Source organism: Oncorhynchus mykiss, chromosome 4 (assembly GCF_057628025.1).
Source record: "Oncorhynchus mykiss isolate SJ-2025 chromosome 4, ASM5762802v1, whole genome shotgun sequence".
NCBI classification, from domain to species: Eukaryota; Metazoa; Chordata; class Actinopteri; order Salmoniformes; family Salmonidae; genus Oncorhynchus; species Oncorhynchus mykiss.
This window is the reverse complement of record NC_143025.1, coordinates 14,181,755-14,204,225: the sequence shown is the minus strand read 5'-3', so window position 1 is coordinate 14,204,225 and position 22,471 is coordinate 14,181,755. Positions and strand designations below refer to the sequence as shown.

The window sequence follows — 22,471 nt, the reverse complement described above, 5'->3', positions numbered from 1 at the left end:
CCACGATAGCCAATCCCTTTTCCCGCTACGTCTGCTCAGAATGTGATGATTCTTCTCCTCCCAGGGATGTTCTGAGACAATAGGTCAGCCATGTCTAACACTGGTGCATCGCTCAGCTCATTCAACTTTGTCTGTGCATTGGTCTTAAATGACATGGATGCCTGAATCCTATCATTGGGTTTGAGTGTCATTTTATCAAGGTTAATAAAAAGATTTGCTGATCAGTCACCACCGTTACAGAGCATGTCAACACTGCTACAGAGAGAGCATGTAGGACGTCAACACTAATACAGACTAGAGGACATAAACAACCAAAATGACTAACATCCCTATGTCTTCTTACTTAAGAGTCTGTCTGATCCTCAGACTCTGAATAGCATCTTTAAGATCAAACTGTTGACTTAATCTACTTCAATGTAGATGATAATTGCGTAAGAACTCGCTCCACAAGGAAGATGCTCTCTCTCATTGGGAGTGTTGCAATTTTGCTCACAATGACTAGAGCTCTGATCAGCAGTTAACGCTCCTATCATCTCTTTTGAAGATTATACCACTCCTCAAAGCCATATGGAACTGAGGATAAGCATGCAGCTACAATATGGAACTGAGGATAAGCATGCAGCTACAATATGGAACTGAGGATAAGCATGCAGTTACAATATGGAACTGAGGATAAGCATGCAGTTACAATATGGAACTGAGGATAAGCATGCAGTTACAATATGGAACTGAGGATAAGCATGCAGTTACAATATGGAACTGAGGATAAGCATGCAGTTACAATATGGAACTGAGGATAAGCATGCAGTTACAATTTGGAACTGAGGATAAGCATGCAGTTACAATATGGAACTGAGGATATGCATGATGTTACAATATGGAACTGAGGATAAGCATGCAGTTACAATATGGAACTGAGGATAAGCATGCAGTTACAATATGGAACTGAGGATAAACATGCAGTTACAATATGGAACTGAGGATAAACATGCAGTTACAATATGGAACTGAGGATAAACATGCAGTTACAATTTGGAACTGAGGATAAGCATGCAGTTACAATATGGAACTGAGGATAAACATGCAGTTACAATTTGGAACTGAGGATAAGCATGCAGTTACAATATTACAAAATTCAGCGTTATATTCTGTCAGATAACACAGCCACCTACACCATTAACGTCCATTACATTCCAATGAAGATTTTTGTGGCCACTTCCTGAGTAAGTACAAATCAGGGCCATTATTACACTGTGTTTGAGATCCTATAGGGAATGGTCAGAGACCTACCCCTTGACTGACGGATTCGGAGTAGTCCTTCGCCAGCACACCAAACAGGATGATATTGATGGATGAGTGTTCCAGGGACATGTTCTGTTGGGAGTCTACTTCTGACGGAGGCAGAGACAACTCTTAAGCAGAAGATAGTTTACACACGCAGCAAATTTGACAGATGCAAGACATATTCAGAAAATATCTGAGCCTGTACAGCTTTAAGGGTATTCTATTATTAGGGCTACAGTTCAATTAAATGTCACCCAACTCCACACAAGGTGCAAGTTCAAAATTGGATAGAGGGCAATCCGTTTTCCTGTCAGTCATTGCATATCTTAGAGAGCTATAACTCAACTAGCCCATGTCAGCTAATGTTTTTCAGCCCATAGATTTTGTAGTAATGTTTGGGTCACTCAAACATCACATGAACACACATTGGACATGGCAAAATGTATAGAATTGCAGGAAATAAGCTTTAAACCTGCAACATATTCTCTCCACCAACAAGAGGGGTGTGAACAGTTTGTGTCATGAACAGTGCCTATAGAAATAGACGTGGCATGCGAGGGGGGAGGGATGTTCCCCAGTGCTGGAAGGGGGGCCTGAGTGAAAAAGTTGCTCTAAAAGGGACAATGCAATCAGCATCTCTGAAATGCTCTGTACACTACTAAGACAATTAGCACTTCCCTATAATTCCAACCGCTCTGGGTTGTGTAAATGTCAGCAGAAGAACACAAAGTGAAAAACATTATCAAAAAATAGCACTGATCATTCTGTCACGACTGACAATTGCTGTGGTAATACAATTATTACACAAGACAAGGAAACAAGGCATATTTCAAATGGGTTTGAAGTACTGTATTAACAAGCGAGATAACTCTCTCTGAATAAGCAGTGCTGCTGTATGAATGCTAATCATAATGCAGAGGGATATATGTAGCATGGACGACACAACAAAGAAGAAATGGCCTTTTTCAACAATCCTATTGAGATCCATTCCAGCTGAACGGCTTACAGTGGGAGTGAGACAATCGAGCCAGCTGAGATCTAACACAGCCAGCTACATGCCCTCCAAGGAAATTCCACCAATGCATGATTGGGCAGTCACTCCTTCATTGTATAGGCCTACATCCTTCTGGGCCTAAATGTTTTCTCATATACAATACCTTGAATCACAGTCTTCAGGACATAGTTGTCTTCTCCCATGGATACCAATGGCCCTTTGTGAACTACTCTCCCCTGGCAGAATAGCAGAAAAATACAACTTTAGATGAATGGTAAAACATGTCAAATCGGTCAAGTCCACAAGCCAATTAGCACATAACTCCCTTATACGGAAATTTGTTGTTAATTGCTTTGTCTGCTTTACAATCATCTGCCATCTACCTTGAAAGAAGGTAAATAAATAAACTGTGGAGAGAGGAACATGGATAAATAGACAGAGAAAGGAGAGTGAAACAGAAAAGCAGGCAGTGGAGGACAGGAGCGAGAATGCAGGAAATGGAGAAGAGGGGGATTTATGGAGATATAAGAAACGAAGCGTAGCGGAAGGGTTTGACCTGACCGAGACACACCTTCACAGTCTTGCCAGTGCAGTCTGAGGTAGGGCTGAGGAGTGGAATGGGGATCCTCTGGAGTTGAGAGGGAACCTGGGTGCCGGGACCGGGCCCGTCCTTGACCACAAGGACAGGCATTACGTCAAGAATACCTGATGAAAAACATACATTTACATTTTAGTCAATTAGCAGATGCTCTTATCCAGAGCTACTTACAGGAGCAATTAGGGTTAAGCGCCTTGCTCAAGGGCACATAAACAGATGGTTCGAATCCCTGAGCCGACTAGGTGAACAAACAACCTCTCGGTTACTGGCCCAACACTCTTAACAGCTGGGCTAGCTATACACTATGTAGCCTATTGTCACAGAAATAACAGACATCTGTTCAAAAAAAAAAAAATAGGCCAACAATGAAATGACTAAACTTCAAAATACAACTGACTCATCAACAAGCAAAAAGGTGTATGTTTATTTCCCCCAGGCAGTTGACTGAGAACACATTCTCATTTACAGCAACGACATGGGGAACAGTTACAGGATAGACAAATGAGCCAATTGGCCATGATGGTATGAGGGCCAGATTGGGAATTTAGCCAGGGTTAACAAGTGCAATGGGATATTTAGTAACTAAAGAGAGTCAGGACATCACTGCCCTGGGGCATTTGGATATTTTTATTTTAGACCAGAGGAAAGAGTGCCTCCTACTGGCCCTCAACACCCCTTCAGGCAACATCTGGTCACCCCCATCAAGGGACCAACCAGGACGAACCCTGCTTAGCTTCAGAGGCAAGCCAGCAGTAGGAAGCAGGGTGGTATGCTGCTGGCATATCACAAAAGCCTTAGCGAGGGACACAGGAGAGGTGTTTTAGATGCATTCCCAGCAGGTGCTAGGTTGTTACCTGTCAGTGTGAGTACTTGTTTGCTTTGGGGGGATTTGACTGGTGCATCCGACTCCCACAGTGCTACATTGTGTGGCCAGCCTTGGAGGCAGCCAGTCAGTTAACCATTTAGTCAGTCAGAATGAATTTCGACTAGGGGGGAGGAGCCACAGGCACAACGTGTGAGCCTGCTGGGAGGCTCATTGTACTTAGAACTGTCAATTGTTTACTTTTGAAAAAACGTTCCGACTTAACCAAGAACATCTCCATTTCATCTATAATCCCTCAGTCACAACTCTCTCTAGAACAGTCTGTCATTCTTTTCCAGCTCCATGTAAAACTAAAAGAGGATAGTCTGGCTCCTAGCTCTCTCCGTGTGCATCTTACCCTCAGAACAGCGGCAGCGACACAGTGGGGTTGAGGAGGGGTAGAGGCGCACCAGCTGTAAATACCACCCACAGCCCTGGAGCTTGGTGCCAGCCTGTACCCAGTGAGATGGCAGACGCTCTGGCCTAGGTCCTGCGGTGGAGAGACAGCTGCCTCAACCGTTCCTCAGTCGCCAACCCCCAGCCCTGCCTGGCTCCTTCAAACCACAAGGCGCTCGTTAAGTAAAGAGGCTAATTCAAGTTCAGCCAAACAAATGATTAATAGAGAGGTTTAAATGGCTGAATAACGCTGGAGAATGAGGGAGAAATACTGGCTACTATGGGTTTGTAGGTTAGTACATTCCAGTGTTCTGTAGTGGATGACCAACTGAGTGATATTGAGGACCAAATTAGACATAAACTACATGACATAATGCTCTTCTGAACTAAACACTCCCAAACAAGACCTGAATATTGAGAGTGGATAAGCTCCCAGCTGTCAATTATCATTGGCCAATAGTTAGGCTACATTAGTAACGCGTAAACATGCTAACAGCCTCTGCCATTTATCAAGGGCCTCAAGAATATATATATATATATATATATATATATATATATATATATATATATATATATATATATATATATATATATATATATATATATATATATATATATATATATATATATATATATATATATATATATATATATATATATATTTTTTTAGAGGGTGGATAATCTTTAATACTGCAAGTAGATTGTGGCTTCTATCAATGTAACTGTCTGGATCATTTTGAATCCCCCATACACATATATACACACACACACACACACACACACACAGTACCAGTCAAAAGTTTGGACATACCTACTCATTCATACACTTAAAAAAGTATACATTGTAGAATAATAGTGAAGACATCAAAATTATGAAATAACATATGGAATCATATAGTAACCAAAAAATTGCTAAAACAAAATATATTTTATATTTGAGATTCTTCAAAGTAGCCACCCTTTGCCCTGACAGCTTTGCACACTCTTGGCATTCTCTCAACCAGCTTCACCTGGAATGCTTTTACAACAGTCTTCGAGTTCTCACATATACTGAGCACTTGTTGGCTGGTTTTCCTTCACACTGTGGTCCAACTCATTCTAAACCATCTCAATTGGGTTGACGTTGGGTGATTGTGGAGGCCAGATCATCTGATGCCACACTCAATCACTCTCCTTCTAGGTCAAATAGCCCTTACACAGCCTGGAGGTGTGTTGGGTCATTGTCCTGTGGAAAAACAAATGATAGCCCAAATCAGATGTGATGGTGTATGGCTGCAGAATGCTGTGGTAGACATACTGGTTAAGTGCGCCTTGAATTCTAAATAAATCACTGACAGCGTCACCAGCAAAGCACCCCCAAAACCATCACACCACCTCCTCCTCCATGGGAACTACACATGCAGAGGTCATCCGTTCACCTATTCTGCGTCTCACAAAGACACAGCGGTTGGAACAAAAAATCTCAAATTTGGACTCATCAGACCAAAGGACAGATTTCCACCGGTCTAATGTCCATTGCTCGTGTCTAAGGCCCAAGCAAGTCTTCTTCTTATTGGTGTCTTTTAGTAGTGGTTTCTTTGCAGCAATTAGACCATGAAGGCCTGATTCACGCAGTCTCCTGCATGTTACTTGAACTGCAGAGTTCTGTCACACTATCCAGGTCTATGCCCAAACAGGTCGAGCTTCTACTTTTAAAGATCCATCTCTCCAGAAATAAGTCCTGCACTGTTGCCACTTGTTATAGACCCTCACTCAACTCCCAGCTGTGCCCTGGACACCATATGTGAACTGATTGCCCCCCCATCTATCATAAGAGTTCATACTGCTAAGTGACCTAAATTTGGATATGCTTAACACCCCGGCCGTCCTACAATCTAAACTAGATGCCCTCAATCTCACACAAGTTATCAAGGAACCTAACAGGTACAACCCCAACCCCAAATCAGTAAACATGGGCACCCTCATTGATATCATCCTGACCAACCTGCCCTCTAAATACACCTCTGCTATTTTCAACAAGGATTCTCAGCGATCATTGCCTCATGCCTGCGTCCGTTATTGGTCTGCAGTCAAACGACCACCGCTCATCACTGTCAAGAGCTCCCCGAATCACTTCTGCGAGCAGGCCTTTCTAATCGACCTGGCCCGGGTATCCTGGAAGGATATCGACCTCCTCCCATCAGTAGAGGATGCCTGGTTGTTCTTTAAAAGTGCTCTCCTCACCATCTTAAATAAGCATGCCCTATTCAAAAAATTGCAGAACTAAGATCAGATATAGCCCTTGGTTCACTCAAGACTTGACTGCTCTTGACCAGCACAAAAACACCATGTGGCGCACTACACTAGCTTTGAATAGTCCCCGCGATATGCAACTTTTCAGGGAATCCATACCAGGAACAAATACACACAGTCACTTGCGAAAGCAAAGGCTAGCTTTTCAAACAGAAAGCACTAATTCCAAAAGGTTTAGGGAAACTAAAGTCTATGGAGAATAAGAGTACCTCCTCCCAGCTGACCACTGCATTGAGACTAGGAAACACTGTCACCACTGATAAATCCACGATAATTTGAATAAGCATTTTTCTATGGCTGGCCATGCTTTCCACCTGGCTAACCCAATCCCGGCCAACAGCTCTGCACTAGAGGTCAACCGATTATGACTTTTCAACGCCGATACCGATAGCGATTATTGGAGGACCAAAAAAGCCGATACCGATTAATCGGACATTTTTTTTATTTGTAATAATGACAAATACAACAGTACTGAATTAACACTTATTTTAACTTAATATAAAACATCTATAAAATCAATTTAGTCTCAAATAAACAATGAAACATGTTCAATTTGGTTTAAATAATGCAAAAACAAAGTGTTGGAGAAGAAACTAATATGTGCCATGTAAAAATGTGTGCCATGTAAAATATGTGCCATGTAAGAAAGCGAACGTTTAAGTTCCTTGCTCAGAACATGAGAACATATGAAAGCTGGTGGTTCCTTTTAACATGAGTCTTCAATATTCCAAGGTAAGAGGTTTTAGGTTGTAGTTAATATAGTTTTATAGGACTATTTCTCTCTATACCATTTGAATTTCATATACCTTTGACTATTGGATGTTCTTATAGGCACTATAGTATTGCCAGTGTAACAGTATAGCTTCCCTCCCCCTCCTCGCCCCAGGAACACGTCGACAACAGCCACACTCGCGGCCCTTGCAGCGCAAGGGGAATAACTACTCCAAATCTAAAAGCGAGTGACGTTTGAAACAGTATTAGCGCACACCCAGCTAACTAGCTAGCCATTTCACATTGGTTACACCAGCCATTAGGCTGATAAGCTTGAAGTCATAAACAGCACTGTGCATGCGAAGAGCTGCTGGCAAAACACATGAAAGTGCTGTTTGAATGAATGATTACAGGCCTGCTGCTGCTCAGTCAGACTGCTCTATCAAATCAGACTTAATTATAACATAATAACACACAGAACTACGAGCCTTTGGTCATTAATATGATCGAATCCGGAAACTATCATTTCGAAAACAAAACGTTTATTATTTCAGTGAAATACGGAACCGTTCGGTATTTCATCTAACGGGTGGCATCCCTAAGTCTAAATATTCTTGTTACACAACCTTCAATGTATGTCATAATTATGTAAAATTCAGGCAAATTAGTTCGCAATGAGCCAGACAGCCCAAACTATATACCCTGACTCTGCGTGCAATGAACTCAAGAGAAATGACACTCTAATTCTCTCTTTCTTTCTCTCGCTCGGAGGACCTGAGCCCTAGGACCATGCCCCAGGAATACCTGACATGATGACTCCTTGCTGTCCCCAGTCCACCTGACTGTGCTGCTGCTCCAGTTTCAACTATTCTGCCTTATTATTATTGGACCATGCTGGTCATTTATGAACATTTGAACATCTTGGCCATGTTCTGTTATAATCTCCACCCGGCACAGCCAGAAGAGGACTGGCCACCCCACATAGCCTGGTTCCTCTCTAGGTTTCTTCCTAGGTTTTGGCCTTTCTAGGGAGTTTTTCCTAGCCACCGTGCTTCTACACCTGCATTGCTTGCTGTTTGGGGTTTTAGGCTGGGTTTCTGTACAGCACTTTGAGATATCAGCTGATGTACGAAGGGCTATATAAATAAATTTGATTTGACACCATTTCACCTGGTTAATATTGCCTGCTAAACTGGATTAGTAGTTATAACTAGTGATTATGATTGATTGTTTTTTATAAGATAAGTTTAATGCTAGCTAGCAATTTACTTTGGCTTCTACTGCATTCGCGTAACAGGCAGGCTACATGTGTAGTGCAATGGTTAGAGCGTTGGACTAGTTAACTGTGCGGTTGCAAGATTGGAACCCCTGAGCTGACAAGGTGAAAATCTGTCGTTCAGGCCCTGAACAAAGCAGTTAACTCTTGAAGCTAGGGGGCACTATTTTTATGTTTGGAAAAATAACGTTCCCAAAGTAAACGGCCTATTTCTCAGGACCAGATGCTAGAATATGCATATAATTGACAGATTAGGATAGAAAACACTAAAGTTTCCAAAACTGTCAAAATATTGTCTGTGAGTATAACAGAACTGATATTGCAGGCGAAACCCTGAGGAAAATCAAACCAGGATGTGGCTTCTATTTTGAAAACTCCATGTTCCATAGCCTGCAGTTGCTCCATTTAAAGGGATATCAATCAGATTCCTTTTCCCATCACTTCCTCAAGGTGTCAACAGTCTTTAGACATAGTTTCAGGCTTTTTAGAAAAATGAGTGAGAAAGATAACATCACGTCATTGTATGGCCGGGTGCCTGCAGTGTGGGCAGCCATTTCCCTCTCCTACTGCAAAAGACAGTTGCGGTTGATATATTATTGATTATATATTTTTATAACAACCTGAGGATTGATTCTAAAAAACGTTTGACATGTTTCTGTGGACATTACGATACTATTTGGAATTTGTCTGTGTTGTCGTGACCGCTCTTTCCTGTGGATTTCTGAACATAATGCGCCAAACAAACGGAGGTATTTTGGACATAAAAATAATCTTTAAGGAACAAAAGGAACATTTATTGTGTAACTGGGAGTCTCGTGAGTGAAGAAATCCGAAGATCATCAAAGGTAAACAATTAATTTGATTGCTTTTGGTGATTTGTGACCAAGCTACTTGATGCTAGGTGTTCATAATGTTTTGTCGAGCGATCAATAAACTCACACAAACGCTTGGATTGCTTTCGCTGTAAAGCATATTTTCATGACAGGAAATTTTTGTTGTTTTCTGACATGTTTTTTGTTTTCTGACATGACAGGTGGATTAACAAAAAGCAGTGTTTTGTTATATTGCACTTGTGATTTAATGAATATAAATATTTTTTGCAATATTATTTGAATGTGGCGCTATGCAATTCAGCGGTTGTTGATGACAATTATCCCGCTAAAGGGATGGGTAGCATCAAGAAGTTAACCCACAGTTCCTAGGCCGTCATTGAAAATAAGAATGTGTTCTTAACTGACTTGCCTTGTTAAATAAAAAGGTATAAAAATAAATGTAAAAAAATATATATTTTCAAATAAATCGGAAATCGGCGCCCAAAAATACAGATTTCCGATTGTTATGAAAACTTGAAATCGGCCCTAATTAAATCGGCCATTCCGATTAATCGGTCGACCTCTACTACAAATACCTAGGTGTCTGGCTAGACTGTAAACTCTCCTCCCAGACTAACATTAAGCATCTCCAATCCAAATTCAAATCTGGAATCGGCTTCCTATTTCGCAACAAAGCCTCCTTCACTCATGCTGCCAAACATATCCTAGTAAAACTGACTATCCTACCGATCCTTGACTTCAGCATTTACAAAATAGCCTCCAACACTCTACTCAGCAAATTGGATGCAGTCTATCACAGTGCCACCCGTTTTGTCACCAAAGCCCCATATACAACCCACCACTGCGTTGGCTGGTCCTCACTACATACTCATCGCCAAACCCACCCGCCAAGCCCTGCCTTATCTCAGCTCACTGATCACCATAGCAACACCCACCCCCGTAGCACGCGCTCCAGCAGGTAATTTCATCGGTCATCCCCAAAGCCAACACATATTTGGCCGCCTTTCCTTACAGTTCTCTGCTGCCAATGACTGGAACGAATTGCAAAAATCACTGAAGTTGGAGACTTACATCTTCCTCACTAACTTTACGCGCCAGCTGTCAGAGCAGCTTACCGATCGCTGCAGCTGTACAAATAGCCCATCTGTAAATAGCCCATCCAACCAACTACCTACCTCATCCCCATATTTGTTTTTCTGCTCTTTGCACACCAGTATCTTTACTTGCACATCCACATCTGCACATCTATCCCTCCAGTGTAAATTATTAAATTGTAATTACTTCGCCACTATTGGCCTATTTATTGCCTTACCTCCTTACTTAATTTGCACACACTGTATACAGATTTTTTTATTGTGTTATTGACTATACGTTTGTTTATCCCATGTGTAACTGTTGTTTTTGTCGCACTGCTTTGCTCTATCTTGGCCAGGTCGCAGTTGTAAATGAGAACTTGTTCTCAACTGGCCTACCTGGTTAAATAAAGGTGAAAAAAAATAATTAAAAAAAACAATCTGAAGCATTTATTTGGGCTGCAATTTCTGAGGCTGGTAACTCTAATGAACTCTGGGTCTTCCTTTCCTGTGGTGGTCCTCATGAGAGTCAGTATCATCATAGCGCTTGATGGTAGCTCTTGATAGCCCTATCCAAGCACCGATCTTCTGTATACCACCCCTACCCTTTAGTATAAGAAATAAAACACTAAGTTTTGAATCCTGCGTCGTTTGGTGTGTCACTTCATAAACCATGTTCCATGGAATCGGTATATTGAAAATCTCTTCCCAATTATTTTGCCATCTGTATGGCACAGCTGTCAATTTGTTGGTCCTTAAATGAAACTGGTATACTTTTTTTTAAATGACAATTTTATTTAAACAATAATGATTATCATTTGACTTTATGATACTCAAGTCTCCTCTTAATGATAGATCATAGCAATCTCCAAGCCTTACTGTTCAACCCCCAATTGCAATAACATTAGCCTGTAACAAAAAGGTTCATTTCCTGAATATAAAAAACGGCAGATTAATCAGTTTTATGCTCTTGCAGGTGTATGAAAATGTATCCTTTGGCTGAGTAAAAACCCCATAGAAGATAAAACGGTACAGCAGGTGTTTCCATTGCTCTTTTATCGGCTGGGGAACAGTTTGCCAGTGGGAGTGTGAGTGCATGCGAGAGCCTAGTTATGCGCTGGCGGAGCCAAGGCCACTCTCTCACAGACCCAATTTAAAACTCGGCATCACTCTGTTCCTGAGTCAGACTCTCTGCAGGTGAGTGGAGAGGGGGATGGCTAGCAGTCTGTCCAGCCAGATAGACACTGCCTCAGACCCTTGTCCTTTGGTTCTCTCCTCACGCCCTTGAGGAAATCGGGCTGGGGACAGACTGAGGTGGCAATGATGAGTCGGTCCGTTCACTGCTAATTCTGCAGGACAGCATAGGAAGGGTTTCTAACTCAGTCAACATCCGTAGAGGGAGTGTCATAGTAGAAGATACTGTATGAGATGCCATGGGGCGGCAGGGTAGCCTAGTGGTTAGAGCGTTGGACTAGTAACCGGAAGGTTGCAAGTTCAAACCCCCGAGCTGACAAGGTACAAATCTGTCGTTCTGCCCCTGAACAGGCAGTTAACCCACTGTTCCTAGGACGTCATTGAAAATAAGAATTTGTTCCTAACTGACTTGCCTAGTTAAATAAAAGGTAAAATAAAATAAATTTAAAAAAATCCAAAAACAAACAAAAAAGCTTACTATAGAGAGTTAGAATACACATGGTGCAAGTTTGAAATGTGGTTGTGAATCAGCAGTTTCTTTCATTATGTCAGTCATAGTCACTTTTTTTTTAGATTGGTAAATTAGCCAGCTATCCAATTTGAAAACAAGTGTTGACGGTCCATATTCTCCTTTCTATTTTCACTCCACAGGTGCCATTCTACTGGGTCCGCAAACACAGAAGGAGCTGATATTCCAAGTGGCATGATATTCCAAGTCTCTATGCTGCCTGACTTAAATCCCCAGCTTGGTGAGTGTGGCATTTGAAGGTGACAGGCCTCACAGAGAAACTCCCACCAGGCTGTGTTTGAGAGAGGCACAACTCCCAGAAATGCCAAACAAAAGAGAAAAGAAAAACTTGACAAATTTCACAATAAATCGGTGTAAACTGTAAAATGTCAACAACAAAAAAATCTAGATCAAGGTACCCATTTCTATATCAAATGCTAAAAAAAGATAAACCACAAAATGGTCGTCTTTGTTTAAAGGATTGGATTTGAGGTGTCGTTCTGACGCCTTTGAACTGGGATTTTACAGATTAGGCCAAGGCTACACACCTTTCAGTGTGACTTGTAATGTGATACCAGTATGAAAGCTCAGATAGTTTTGTTAATTCAACCGAACCATCCAAATATTTCAACATTTGTGCTGAATAGTCAGTTGATTTTGTTTGTTTCAATTCTTTCATCCACCAAGGCCTGTGCAAATCGGCTTGATTCCACAAATCTTGCCAGTGAGGGATTCACGACGAACATGTAAATAATATGCCGTACCAAATGTCTTGCTGCTGCAGAGAGTGTAAATGTGGGATTGAGGAAAAGCATAGAGAAAAAAAAACAAAGAGCGACATCTGTATTTAGTGATGCCTCCAGGGCAATGCTGACAAAGCGTCGCTACATGTCAAACAAACTGTTGCGGATGAAGGGAGGACCCTTCGCTTGCTCCACATTTCCATAATCTGGTTTTGATAAAGGCTTACAGAATGGGGCTACCGAAATAGGTCTTCAAAAGGGCTTGTCCAAATCTAACGATACCCACTGCCAAGGGAAGCTTTGTGTTCCTGTATCTCTACAGTGCATGGGGAATTATGGCTCCGACAGAGATGCTGCAGCTGTTATGCTGTTTATGTAAGAAGTGTGATGGGACAGGGTTCTTCCAGAATGTCGTCTTTGCCATCTTTCTCTCCTTATCTGCAGTCTTCTTTTGAGGTTTCACAGCAGACTGCAAAGGTATTTGTATCTCTGCTCTTCTTCCTTCAAATGGAGCTTATTCCTCTTCTGTGCACCTGTTGTGACTTAGGCGACCATCTTAGCACAAACACTTGCCGTTAAGGCCCAGGTATTTGCTTCTGGGTCAATCCCTTTCAAATGGACACAAAGGAAGAATTGGTAGCAGACAGAAAACACAAGACCATCTTTAAAAAACATCTGTTTATTTTCTTTCATGAATTACAGAGAGCAGTTTTGCATCCTCTCGTCATCATCATCTTTATTCCATATTTAATAGTCTATGTAAAGTATGTATTTTCCTCCTATATACATTTCTCTAGTTTTAACAGTGCATTCGGAAAGAATTCAGACCCCTTGACTTTTTCACGTTAGAGCCTTATTCTAAAATAGATTAAATATTTATTGTTTTCCGGGAATCAACACACAATACCCCATAAAGACATAGCAAAAACAGGTTTTTAGACAAATCTGCTAATTTATTATAAGTAAAAAACAGAAATACCTTATTCATATACAGTGAGGCAAAAACTTATTTAGTCAGCCACCAATTGTGCAAGTTCTCCTACTTAAAAAGATGAGGCCTGTAATTTTCATCATGGGTACACTTCAACTATGACAGACAAAATGAGAAAAAAAATCCAGAAAATCACACTGTAGGATTTTTAATGAATTTATTTGCAAATTATGGTGGAAAATAAGTATTTGGTCACCTACAAACAAGCAAGATTTCTGGCTCTCACAGACCTGTAACTTCTTCTTTAAGAGGCTCCTCTGTCCTCCACTCATTCCCTGTATTAATGGCACCTGTTTGAACTTGTTATCAGTATAAAAGACACCTGTCCACAACCTCAAACTGTCACACTCCAAACTCCACTATGGCCAAGACCAAAGAGCTGTCAAAGGACACCAGAAACAAAATTGTAGACCTGCACCAGGCTGGGAAGACTGAATCTGCAATAGGTAAGCAGCTTGGTTTGAAGAAATCAACTGTGGGAGCAATTATTAGGAAATAGAAGACATACAAGACCACTGATAATCTCCTTCGATCTGGGGCTCCACGCAGGATCTCACCCCGTGGGGTCAAAATGATCACAAGAACGGTGAGCAAAAATCCCAGAACCACACGGGGGGACCTAGTGAATGACCTGCAGAGAGCTGGGACCAAAGTAACAAAGCCTACCATCAGTAACACACTACGCCGCCAGGGACTCAAATCCTGCAGTGCCAGACGTGTCCCCCTGCTTAAGCCAGTACATGTCCAGGCCCGTCTGAAGTTTGCTAGAGAGCATTTGGATGATCCAGAAGAAGATTGGGAGAATGTCACATGGTCAGATGAAACCAAAATATAACTTTTTGGTAAAAACTCAACTCGTCGTGTTTGGAGGACAAAGAATGCTGAGTTGCATCCAGCCATACCATACCTACTGTGAAGCATGGGGGTGGGCTGTTTCTGCAAAGGGACCAGGACGACTGATCAGTGTAAAGGAAAGAATGAATGGGGCTATGTATCGTGAGATTTTGAGTGAAAACCTCCTTCCATCAGCAAGGGCATTGAAGATGAAATGTGGCTGGGTCTTTCAGCATGACAATGATCCCAAACACACTGCCCGGGCAACGAAGGAGTGGCTTCGTAAGAAGCATTTTAAGGTCCTGGAGTGGCCTAGCCAGTCTCCAGATCTCAACCCAATAGAAAATCTTTGGAGGGAGTTGAAAGTCTGTGTTGCCCAGCAACAGCCCCAAAACATCACTGCTCTAGAGGAGATCTGCATGGAGGAATGGGCCAAAATAGCAGCAACAGTGTGTGAAAACCTTTAAGACTTACAGAGAACGTTTGACCTCTGTCATTGCCAACAAAGGGTATATAACAAAGTATTGAGATAAACTTTTGTTATTGACCAAATATTTATTTTCCACCATAATCTGCAAATAAATTCATTAAAAATCCTACAATGTGATTTTCTGGATTTCTTTCGTCATTTTGTCTGTCATAGTTGAAGTGTACCTATGATGAAAATTACAGGCCTCTCATCATTTTAAGTGGGAGAACTTGCACAATTGGTGGCTGACTAAATACTTTTTGCCCCACTAAGTATTCAGCCCCTTTGCAATGAGACTAAATTGAGGTCAGGTGCATTGTGTTTCCATTGATCATTCTTAAGATGTTTCTACAACTTGGACTCCACCTGTGGTGAATTCAATTGATTGGGCATGATATGGAAAGGCACACACCTGTCTATATAAAAAGGTCCCACAGTTGACAGTGCATGTCAGTGCAAAAACCAAGGCAAGAGGTTGAAGGAATTGTCCGTAGAGCTCTGAGACAGGATTGTGTCGAGGCACAGACCTGGTGAACGGTACCATCAAATTTCTGCAGCATTGGAGGTCCCCAAGAACACAGTGGCCCACATCATTCTTAAATGGAAGAAGTTTGGAACCACCAAGACTCTTCCTAGAGCTGGCCGCCCAGCCAAACTGAGCAATTGGGGAGAAGGGCCTTGGTTGAGGAGGTGACCAAGAACCTGATGGTCACTCTGACAGAGCTCCAGAGTTCCTCTGTGGAGATGGGAGAACCTTTCAGAAGGACAAACATCTCTGCAGCACTCCACCAATCAGGCCTTTATGGTAAAGTGGCCAGACGGAAGCCACTCCTCAGTAAAAGGCACGACAGCCCGATTGGAGTTTGCCAAAAGGCACCTAAAGACTCTCAGACCATGAGAAAGAAGATTCTCTGGTCTGATGAAACCAACATTGAACTATTTGCGAAAAAGGTATATATTTTTAAACCTGCATATTTAGCTAAAAGAAAGGTTAGCAGGCAATATTAACCAGGTGAAATTGTGTCACTTCTCTTGCGTTCATTGTACGCAGAGTCAGGGTATATGCAACAGTTTGGGCCGCCTGGCTCATTGCGAACTAATTTGCCAGAATTTTACGTAATATTTAGACTTAGGGATGCCATCCGTTAGATAAAACACGGAACCATTCCGTATTTCACTGAAAGAATAAACGTTTTGTTTTCGAAATGATAGTTTCCGGATTCGACCATATTAATGACCTAAGGCTTGTATTTCTGTGTTATTATGTATAATTAAGTCTATGATTTGATAGAGCAATCTGACTGAGCGAATGTTGGCACCAGCAGGCTCGTAAGCATTCACTCAAACAGCATTTTCATGCGTTTTGCCAGCAGCTCATTGCAATGCTTCAAGCCATTTATGACTTCAAGCCTATCAACTCCCGAGATTAGGCTGGTGTAACCGATGTGAAATGGCTAGCTAGTTAGCGGGGTGCGCGCTAATAGCGTTTCAAACGTCACTCGCTCTGAGACTTGGAGTAGTTGTTCCCCTTGCTCTGCATGGGTAACGCTGCTTCGAGGGTGGCTGTTGTCGATGTGTTCCTGGTTCGAGCCCAGGTAGGGTCGAGGAGAGGGATGGAAGCTATACTGTTACACTGGCAATACTAAAATGCCTATAATAACTACAACCTAAAACTTCTTACTTGGGAATATTGAAGACTCATGTTAAAAGAAACCACCAGCTTTCATATGTTCTCATGTTCTGAGCAAGGAACTTAAACGTTCGCTTTCTTACATGGCACACATTTTTACATGGCACATATTACTTTCTACTCCAACACTTTGTTTTTGCATTATTTAAACCAAATTTAACATGTTCCATTATTTATTTGAGGCTAAATATATTTTATTGATGTGTTAAGTTAAAATAAGTGTTCATTCAGTATTGTTGTAATTGTCATTATTACGAATAAATAAAAATCATCCGAATAATCGGTATCGGCTTTTTTTGGTCCTCCAATAATCGGTATCGGCATTGAAAAATCATAATCGGCCGACCTCTATTAGGGGCCCTCGCTTTCACCCACATACAGTATCTCAGCTGGGCCCAATACTGGCCAAAGACCAGAACTGGGAGCCATGATGGAAAGGCTTGGATCAGCTGATCCCTGTGGGAGATAGGGAGGGTCAACCACGTCTTACTGCCCGTGACACCGTGTGTTCACTATTTGAGTTCAAGTGAATGCTCTGGCAGATAATACCAGGGTCTTGCACAGCACTTTGTGATCCATAGCATGCAGTTTTTACCTCAAAAGGGGAGGAGCACTGGACAAACTTTCACAGGCTAACCTCACTGGCATTGAGGCTTATAAATATTCTGACACTATTACACTGGGCACTCCAGCACGAAATTACAGCCTCTGGTGCGCATCGTAGGGTAGAATGTGAATGAATTGCCCAGTGTCGAAGGGAGATTTAAACAAAAGGAAGCATTTGTTTTTACAAAGAAAGACAGGAAAATACAAGAGGCTTATTAATTCCATACTCTTCACACAGTGATAATTCATTACATTATCCTGTACCTGAACCATTATTCTCAAAGATGTATGCTTTGATTTTAGCTGCCCTTGAAAGGCGAGATCCTAAAATAATGGCACTGGGCAATTTAGCAAAACAAATCTATTAGCCTAAATTATAGAGCAGATAAAAGTAAACAGGGATTTTTAACGAAATTGGTTAAAATTACAGAGCCAATTTAAACATGTAATGCCCTACCTTTAACAAATATGGCACTACCTTAAAAACCCTTGGTGATAGAAGTGATTAATGTGCTAATAAGCCTATGATTTAAAATGTAGCCTTGCAACACTTCAGCTAAAATTAACTTGTGCTACTTTGGCTATGCCTAATTTAAACACTGTTTATTACTGAATGAACATGATAAGCCCCACAGACACCTTCACCTCATAGTATAGGGAAGTGGTTTTCAAACCTCTCCTTGGGGACCCCCAGACTAGCTCACCAGATTCACCTGAAGAGCTTGATAATTAGTTGACAATGTAAATAAGGTGTGCTAAGCAGTTAGGGCTGGCACAATTACCAGGGGTCCCCTGATTAAAAGCATAAGAAATGTCTTTCTGCATTTTGTAAACGCAGACCTAAAATGCTTCTTGTTGTAATTTCTGCTCGGCATCTGACTAATTTTGTGCTTCATTTGCACTTCTCTACTTGGATGAAAATTCACGAACTAGGCATTCTATCAGCAAACAGCGCTCTGACTGATGTATAGCTACTTTTCTCAGTGTAGCCTACTTTAATCAGTTAAAATGCAAGATTAACTTCAAGAAAAACATTAGGGAATGTAGCTGGCTACATTCTATGATAAACATTAGAAATATGACCTTGCTTTGTCATTTACTTGTGTGGCTACTAGCCAAATATCATTGCACCTCTGTTCTCATCTGATGAAAACAAAGCTATTTTCTGACAAATGTGTAGCACTAATGTATTTTCTGTGAAGGAAAACTATAGTTGCAAGCCCCTGATCACTAGTGAAGAAAAAAATAAACACTTGACTTTCAAAAGAAAAACAGGTAAAATGGTTTGAAAAAACAGATTTATTTCTGGTCAGAGTTTTGAAAATGCAGTTTTCTGAACATTAATGTGATTGGTGAATTACTGTATAACCCTGTAGCCAACAGTTATTGATGAAGACATCATGAAAATAAAATAACCGTTTAAACAATTTGTTATTCTTTTTTTTTTTGTGGAAAGAACAGCTGACTGAAGACGGGATGGCCGGGCATTCATGTGGTTTAGTCCGTTTCTACTTTACCATGGACTCTACAACATGATGAAACTTTGTTGCACATTGCTGAAACAAGCAAGATGTTGTAGCAAACGAGTCTTCGGTTGCCTATGCAAAACATCCTTCCCTGAAGCAGCAGCTCATGCGTTCAGGAGCGGAGGAGAAAATGTGAGTCTTAAAAAATATATAGATATTATTTGTTGTGCTATTCGAATAGCTATTACGGTGACCGCGATCATTTGGCTGACCAATAACCGTCATCCAAAATTCAATGACCGTCACAGCCCTACTAGCAGTAAAATCGTTCAAATTAGAGGTCAACCGATTATGATCTTTCAACGCTGATACCGATTATTCGAGGACCAAAAAAAGCCAATACCGATTAATCGGACGATTTAATAAAATGTTTTTGTAATAATGACAATTACAACAATACTGAATGAACACTTATTTTAACTTAATATAATACATCAATAAAAATCAATTTAGTCTCAAATAAATAATGAAACATATTCAATTTGGTTTAAATAATGCAAAAACAAAGTGTTGGAGAAGGAAAAGTACAATATCTGCCATGTAAAAAAAGCTAACGTTTAAGTTCCTTGCAAAGAAAATGGGAACATATGAAAGCTGGTGGTTCCTTTTAACAGGAGTTTACAATATTCCAAGGTAAGAGGTTTTAGGTTGTAGTTAATATGGTATTTATAGGACTATTTCTCTCTATACCATTTGTATTTCATATACCTTTGACTATTGGATGTTCTTATAGGCACTATAGTATTGCCAATGTAAAAGTATAGCTTCCATTCCTCTCCTCGTCCCTACCTGGGCTCGAACCAGGAACACATCGACCACAGCCACACTCGAAGCAGCGTTACCCATCGCTCCACAAAAGCCGCGGCCCTTTGCTGAGCAAGGGGAATAAGTACTCCAAGTCTCAGAGCGAGTGACGTTTGAAACGCTATTAGCGCGCACCACGCTAACTAGCTAGCCATTTCACATTGGTTACACCAGCCATTAGGCTGATAGGCTTGAAGTCAAACAGCGCTGTGCTTGCAAAGAGCTGCTGGCAAAATGCACGAAAGTGCTGTTTGAATGAATGCTTACGAGCCTGCTGCTGCCTTCCATCGCTCATGTCAAGACGGCTCTAACAAATCATAGACTTATTTATAACATAATAACACACAGAAATATGAGCTTTTGGTCATTAATATGGTCGAATCCGGAAACTATAAATTTCGAAAACAAAATGTTTATTATTTCAGTGAAATATGGAACCATTCCCTATTTTATCTAACGGGTGGCATCCCTAAGTCTAAATATTCTTGTTACATTGAAGGTTGTGCAATGTTATGTCATAATTATGTAAAATTCTGGCAAATTAGTTCGCAATGAGCCAGGCTGCCCATAACCTGACTCTGTGTGCAATGAACGCAAGAGAAATTACACAATTTCACCTGGTTAATATTGCCTGCCCAGCATTGCATCGATTATATGCAACACAGGACACGCTAGATAAACTAGTAATATCAAACATGTGTAGTTATAACTAGTGATTATGATTGATTGATTGTTTTTTATAAGATAAGTTTAAGGCTAGCTAGCAACTTACCTTGGCTTCTACTGTATTCGCCTAACAGGCAGTTGTGGACTCCTTGTGGAGTGCCACGAGAGGCAGGTGGTTATAGCGTTGGACTAGTTAACTGTAAGGTTGCAAGATTGAATCCCCCGAGCTGACAAGGTGAAAATCTGTCGTTCTGCCCCTGAACAAGGCAGTTAACCCACCGTTCCTAGGCAGTCATTGAAAATAAGAATGTGTTCTTAACTGACTTGCCTTGTTAAATAAAAAGGTATAAAAATATATAATTAAAAAATAAATAAAAATCAGCAAAATCGGCGCCCAAGAATACAGATTTCCGATTGTTATGAAAACTTGATCGCCCATTCCGATTAATCGGTTGACCTCTAGTTCAAATACATGGAATGTCTGGGGGAGCCCGAGGAGACGTTTGAAAACCCCTGCTGCTGTAGGGTAGGCCTACCTTTAGGAGAAAGGCCTATCAAATAGGCTTTCTTTTTAGTATTATTTGCGTAATCAGTGTCCTGCACCAATTTCAGTGACGTACCATAACGCCAGAGGTTGCTGATGTCAACATAGTTAGCAAGACCTGCACCATTCAAGTGGGACGTTTGTAATAATTTCCAGCACAACCATCTACCCTGTGCTTCAAAACACTTCAAGAAATTAGCAAGCTTTGAGTGTATGGGTTAAGGAGAAGTAAAAGTTAGTCTATGTTCTGATGGTGGATGCAGTCAATTACAATGTAAAAGCGTGTTAAGACCTTTAAAATGCATTCTATCATTATCATGCTCTAATTCTGTTGCACTCAGTCTTACCTGGAAAAACATATTCCATACCCATCCCTAATAGAGGGGGCAAAACAAAGGCCTCGTCGGTTGCCTCCCTATAGGTCCTTGGTATTTGTTGTCCCTTTCTGTGTCATCTCTACTCTGGGCCCAGTATCTCTAAATCGAACCTAATTGAAGTGATTACACAAGGCTAAAAACAAATGCAGGACCAGAATTAAGAAAACACTTGAGGTTGTGAACACAGCACTGGAAACAGAGTGATGACGCAAATCTCACTACATCTAAGCACAGAGCTGATGATGGAGAACAGCTGCAATATTTTGCATGAGTGTTACTGTAGATTGTGGAGTAGTTTTTTTCTTCTTCAAAATCACATTTGCTCAATTTCAAAAATTAAGCTATTCAACCTTCTTGCCGTAAACTTGTCCTACACAGTCCCTCTAACCTTGATACTAATAGCAAGCATTTGTCCCAGCCTAGCACTACAACAGCTGATTCTAGTAGCCTAACCAAGGTGTTAATTAAAAGTGTGTTCGTGCTGGCCAGGAACAAAAACCTGCACACCCTGTAGGTGTCCAGGAACAGGGCTGGTCACCACAGATCGACAGGGTCCCTTTTAAGCAATATATTTACAAAGAAAAACTAAAGGTGAATTAAGTAACTTATAATTCAGGATGGAAAACCACAGCTGTTAGGACCGTATAATTACAGTGATTTATGATTAATAGCGCAACATTTTTTAACTTGATTAAATTATTGTCTACGTGCCGTCTTGATCACTAGAACTAGTCTGCTATTTAATATTCTTAATCATTATTCGTTTGTCTCTGTACCACCATACAGCCACCCAATGGGGACCAATTACACAGTGGAATTACAGTTCCCTTAAATGGTAATTATGCCTGCATTGGGACCCACAGTGTAGCGCTACATAGTAATTTAGCTGCTTTAGTGACTTTGTAAATTCACTGGGAACTTATTCCATTACATTTAAACAGAAAGTCATCTTGGCCCATTAGATTTTTTTTTTTTTTTTTTTTAAGCTCTAGGCAAGTCAGTTAAACAAATTCTTATTTACAATGACGACCTACCCCGGCCAAACCCTAACACGGACGACGCTGAGCCAAATGTGCGCCGCCCTATGTGACTCCCAATCATGGCCAGTTGTGATACACCGTGGAATCGAACCAGGGTCTGTAGAGACGCCTCTAGCACTGAGATGCAGTTACTTAGACCGCTGCGCCACTCGAGAGCAAA

The 22,471-nt window shown here is 41.1% G+C and overlaps 1 protein-coding gene across 21 annotated transcripts in view; it reads right to left on the bottom strand.

Annotated features, from left to right (window-relative positions):
* The window catches only part of pot1 (protection of telomeres 1 homolog), a 48,764-nt gene that overhangs the window by 25,230 nt on the left and 1,063 nt on the right, over nt 1-22,471 (bottom strand). For 4 of the 21 annotated variants that reach the window (XR_016495103.1, XR_016495105.1, XM_090231173.1 and 1 more), the window contains exons 2-6: nt 5,145-5,359; nt 4,097-4,292; nt 2,850-2,983; nt 2,442-2,514; nt 1,291-1,391 (exon numbers count right to left, since the gene is read on the bottom strand). Coding sequence is in view for 12 of the 21 variants with exons in the window: in XM_090231173.1 (XP_090087299.1) it covers nt 1,291-1,391; nt 2,442-2,514; nt 2,850-2,969 (294 nt within the window). In the remaining 9 variants the exon portion in view is untranslated. The remainder of the gene's footprint in view (nt 1-1,290; nt 1,392-2,441; nt 2,515-2,849; nt 2,984-4,096; nt 4,293-5,144; nt 5,360-22,471) is intronic. The other 17 variants (XR_016495104.1, XR_016495107.1, XM_021598823.3 and 14 more) reach the window with 5 other exon arrangements.